The sequence below is a fragment of the Charadrius vociferus genome, unplaced genomic scaffold, assembly GCF_000708025.1.
Source record: "Charadrius vociferus isolate BGI_N301 unplaced genomic scaffold, ASM70802v2 scaffold436, whole genome shotgun sequence".
In the NCBI taxonomy this organism is placed as follows: domain Eukaryota; kingdom Metazoa; phylum Chordata; class Aves; order Charadriiformes; family Charadriidae; genus Charadrius; species Charadrius vociferus.
This window is the reverse complement of record NW_009649187.1, coordinates 2,947,043-2,952,364: the sequence shown is the minus strand read 5'-3', so window position 1 is coordinate 2,952,364 and position 5,322 is coordinate 2,947,043. Positions and strand designations below refer to the sequence as shown.

The 5,322-nt window shown below is 48.5% G+C and overlaps 1 protein-coding gene across 1 annotated transcript in view; it reads right to left on the bottom strand.

Moving 5' to 3' along the window:
- The window catches only part of CXCL12 (chemokine (C-X-C motif) ligand 12), a 72,344-nt gene that overhangs the window by 9,076 nt on the left and 57,946 nt on the right, over positions 1-5,322 (bottom strand). The window contains exon 3 of the mRNA XM_009888811.1: positions 250-409. Within this exon, the coding sequence (XP_009887113.1) occupies positions 250-409 (160 nt within the window). The remainder of the gene's footprint in view (positions 1-249; positions 410-5,322) is intronic.

Sequence of the window (5,322 nt, the reverse complement as noted above, 5' to 3'; positions counted from 1 at the left end):
GGGAACAGGACCTGGGATCACATAGTCACAGAGAGATCACAGAAGTAGAACACAGCTGGGAAACATCTAGCTGGACTCCTTTGTGTGGAGTAAAGCGGGGTCCAGCTGGCACATGGGGTGAAGAGATGAATTGGAAATCACAGCATGAAACGCAGAGCAAATTGCAGCCACCAAAGAACGAACGAGCTCTGTGACTCTTCTTTTTGACACCTGAGATTTGTACCCAGCTGAAAAGAGTAAGAGACTTACACAATCTGAAGGGAGCAGTTGGGTGTGGAGAGGATTTTGAGGTGCTTAATGTTGGCTCTTGCCACGTTGCTCTCGTAGAATCGACAGGGGCATCGGTAAGTCAGGCTGACGGGTTTCTCTGCGGGACACAGGGAGAGAAAGGACACGTTACTCCCTCTTGCTCCCGGTCAGCAGCACAGCTACACAGAGCAGGGCTGACAGAAACTCCCTCCAAATATGCAGGTGAAAAAAAGCAATAGAAAAGCTGTAGCTTTAGGAGAGCATTTGCCCACAGCTCACAGCACAATCCTTTTAGCCCAGTACCCAGCCTTTCAATCCTGGTACGTGGGATTTTGGAAGAGAAAAGAAGAGGGAGAGAAAATGGAGATAAGTAAAGAAGAAGAGATTAGAATAAGGAGCCTCTCCATTGTGCAGGGATGCTCCTGGTAATTAGACAAGATAAAGGCCAAAAAAGGGGGCACTTGTCCTCAGTGTTGTTCTTGCCAAATGATTTTGACCCGGGGCCAAATTAGAAGGTAGCCAGAAGAAAGCGATGAATTCCAAAGGGTTCAGATCAAAACGGCTCAGCTCAGGTGCAGGCTTTTCACGGGGGACTTACTGGCCAGAGAAAAGCCCCGAGTCTTTCGGGCTTTCCCAGGGCCCAGAAGCTGACCTTTCCCACTCCAGCCAACCTTTACGCCCAGCCGAGATATTCGCAGGAGGAGATGCGACTCAGAGACGCGAGATCACAGTGGTTTTGCGGGAGAGGTTTGGAATCTCTTCAACTCCCAGCCTGTGGCAAAGTAACGGCAATCCAGGAGACAGTTATCAGTGTGCTCCCCATATACCGATCGGGGACCACCAGACTGGATGAGAGTCTTGTCACTGGCATCACGAGGGACAGAATTAAGTGTAGCCCCCCCAGGCTAAAAATCAGCAATGAATATGCATGCAGAACTGAGAAAAGCAGCCTGGCTCTCCCCACAGCCTCTGATGCAGTCCTTCTGCTACCCGATTTCTCCGAGGAAGATTTCTCCAAGGAAAAACTCAATTACTGGCAACCAAGTGCACATAAATAAGGTCCTCACTCTGTATGTAAGCTTCAAAGCCCCATGCACACTAAAATACAAACACAGAAGCCTCGCCTGGAAGTCGAGAAGGAGCTGCTTCTTGATAAAGATTTTAAATAATTTCCCAGTGGAGCAGTTTTTACCCTCTGGGAGGAATTAAATTCATACACCTTATCCATAAGGTCTGGCTCATGCTGTACATGGTCAGATCTGTACCTGACAGGGCTTTAGATGCCACATGGCAATCTGACGCCCTGTTTATTTAGCCACACAGGAGCACTAGCAGCATCCAAACCCAGTTCCCTTAAAGGCAGATGGAGAGCTAAAGAGCAGGGAAAGGCTTGGAATCCTTAAACTGCTGTCTAGGAAGGTGAGAAAAGAGACAGCTTTTCAAAGTGCAGCTGATCTGCATATATTGCAAATTTACCAACGCCTGTCTCTAGCACATATAACCACAGACAACATAATGAAATTATCCTGTCCTCAGGAGGGAAAACGCTTTTTGCTAAGTGCCTCTACCAAGAGATGAGCCAGAATCAGATCCCACAGGCTGATGGGCAGAAAGGAATTCATCAGTGGGAGCATAGTTCCTCCAGATTCACACCAGGATCTGGACTATAAGTTAACAAAACTGGAGGATGCTTTCTATTAGTTTTATGCCAGTCCAAACAGCGATACCATCTATGAGTTAATAAATGGGAGGAGAAACTCCCATCTACAGGGGGAGGAGGAATGAGGGCTGCAGGGTGAGCCTTGTGAACATATACCAGACTGGCTAGTGCTAATGTGGAAGGGAAGGAGAAAGGTGCAAGGATTTCCCACTGCAAATCTGTGCCTGACAGCTACACATCGGTGGGTTTGTACTGGAAAGGGGGTCTGAAATTGAATGCAGTCATACAACAACACTCAGCACAGCTGCAGTGGAAGTGTCTCTGCAAGGTCATACCAAAGAAGTTTAAGCAAGCTTTACCCTAAACAACACGCAAGAGACTAACTGTTCAGATCTATGATTTGAGAATGCAATCCTGTCCTCTCTGAGGCTGGGAGAGGGATTTTTAATCCCATCCCACCTGAAATCAGGAGCAGAGAAAGTTTAACCATGACTAACATGTCTGTGAGTCCCGAAGTTGTTTCCTGCCCAAGAAAGGGGATCCAGCACAGCAAAGAAGAGGGTGTTCTTCTGTCACCTCAATGCAAGGCGGAATGGAATGACAACACCCCTCCTAGCACAAGAATCCCTTTGGCATTCTGTTCCCCTTGCTTGGTGATCCACAACAGGCACTGAGCACCAGGCAGCGGCAGGACAGACAGTGGGTGAGCTCTCAGCATCACTACCAGGGAACCAATGTCTCCTGCCATAGCCCCTCCAGCGCTCTGACTCCGAGAGCTTGGCTGGGGCTCACTCTGCTCTCAGCAAGGCTGAAAACCAGGGAAAAGTAGTACATGTGGCATTTCCCAACACATGAACCCTTATCATCCTAAAGCAGGAGGCAGAAGGGGACATAATTTGGGAAGGGAAGATTGCTGGTCTCACCCCAAGGCTGACAAACACATCTTCCTTATCTTGTTTTAAAATTTGAAACAAATTGTTCCAAGCACAGTACAGCTGATTTGACGAATTATTCTACAGGTTTGCACTGCAGAAGTGAATGCTTTGTGGGTTCTCTGATGTCTAATAAACACCGAGCACAAGCTGAAGCTATTCTTTTGGTAGGACAAATTAGTACAGTCTGTTAATTGCACTGTTACATGAAAACACCAGTTTTCATGAAGCTGATGGTACATAAAGCTTTTGAGACCTTTATCTGTCTGGCACATTTGGTTAAAACGGTTGAATATAGTCAAAAGTTACAGAAGAGCCAGACACTATTCAGACATCTCAATGTCATTCCTTCTGCCTTATTTCCTTAGACAAAAAGAAAAAGAAAACTTCTCTTTTGGTCTCAGCTAGAAGGGTTCTTGGGTTTGGGTGTTGGGCTTTTTGTTTGGTTGGTTTTGGTGGTTTGTTTTTTTTTTTAATAAGTAGTTTTACTGTTTTCTAACTCAAAGCTGAGTTTTGCTGGCTCTGAACACCCACTTCGGCTGGCAAAATCTCTCCAGGGACAAAGCGCTCACAAAAATCTCCCTCACAGAGTGGCAACTTATCAAGGTTGGACAGTACCTATTTCACCCCGTAGGGATCTATCTGTCTTGCCTCACCCGCACCAGCACTGGACAGTAAGGGAACAAGTGAATTGCCAGTTCTGCTGCAAAATTACCACCGGTAACTTGCTGTGTGGGCTGGGAAGCTCTGGGCACTTGAATGGAGAGGGAAGCTATACCCAGGCAAGCAGGCTGGTCACAAACAGACAAAACGTTTGATGGAAGCATTTTACTCTTGTTCATGCAAAGGTGCATTGAGGGATAGCAACTTTTTAAGCCTAGAACAGCTCCATTTCCTTGGGGAGTGAGGCTGTGATAGGCAGACACAGCTTTACCAGGGTGGCTCGGAAGGATTCACAGCTCACCTGCCCTGAGACCACTACATGACAAGCAAAAAAGTAGGCAAAAAACTTCACTCTTGTCACTGCAAGCCGGTGGGGTCTCTCTCCTTACGCTAGGTTGTCTCCAACCCTTTTAAGCCATTTCCTTACACAAGTAGCCAGGTCCCGGACAGGCTTACCCTGCCATAAAGATCCCCACTGCCGTTTGCTGCCAGCTAAGGAGCGCTGCCGGGCAGGGAGCAAAGCGAGGTGCAGCCGTGCAGCTCTGCCACCCCCCCGGCCCTGAGCTAAGCGCTGCCGGCGGGAAGGCGAGGAGAGGGGGAGCCCCCGTGAGTCCCCGGTCCCCCACTCCCACGCCTCCCGTCCCAGGTGGCAGCCCCGGTGCGGGCCGGCAGCGCTCCCCCAGCTCGCTTCAGACCCACGCTGGAGGGCGATAATCTATGCCAAAAAATCAAAAGAACTGATCAACATAGACAGTCCTTTGGGGAATTTTCTCTAAATACATCACTTTAAACTAAGCACTGCCTAAAATTAACAGGTGAGGAGACCCAGAAGTATATTGGGTGCACATCCACAAACTGATTCAGGCTGGTGCTTATCCCTGACACTGGCTAAGGACAATGGACTGTTGAATCCTCTCTGTGTCTTTTACTGCTTAAAATACTCTATACACCACCAGCAACAAACTCCACAGCTGACAGAGCTCAGCCAAGGGCAGCATTTCCCCTCTCATGATGATTTTGGTGTCAGTAACGCCCTTGGTCTGGGGTGTCCCATCCTGCACCATTCTGTCCTACACAAGTGACGATACTTTCTCCCTATAGTTTCCATTCCACATGGGGACACAGCAGGATGCCACCCATGGGGGGTGACCAGGAGAGATATCAAAGAAATCCTTGCTCTGAACAGGACTCCCGGCTCCTTTTTCCCATTTTAGTGGTGCTCAGAGGGGTGGTACAACCTGCAGGCTGCCATGAATGCATTCAACATACTTGTCCAGCTCTGCTCTGGGCAGAAATTAAATAATTTAGAACCATCTTCTCTTTTTGAATTTAACTCTTAGCCATGTAATGATTTTTAAAAAAATGAATATAAAAAAATCTAGTGTTTCTGTTAATTGGGACCCTCTCCGTGCGCCCTCGCTGGGGGTACGGTGAATTCCTGCCGAGTGACCACTTTGGCTCGGCTCTGCCCTGATCGAGGGAAGATAGATCACGACAGAGGACAGAAAAGGAACCGAACGACCGCCTGTTTCTCATTTCTCCTAACTTTTAGGGTTGGTTTTTTTTTTAAAGGGGAAATCGATACGCGTATTTTGCAACCAAAGCGCCTCCCTGCAGACCGAGCGCTGTTGAAAGTCTTCCCCCAGCCGATTCCAATCTGGGATAAGTTTGGCAACGAGGACCGCTTCGACCAGCCTTCTTTTGAAAAAAGCGAGCGAGGGAACGAGCGAGGGAAGGAAGGAGGGAGGGAGGGAGGGAGAGCCTGCCAGCTCCCAGTTCACCCAGATACCGCTCGGGGCTCGCCAGACGCGCACAGGG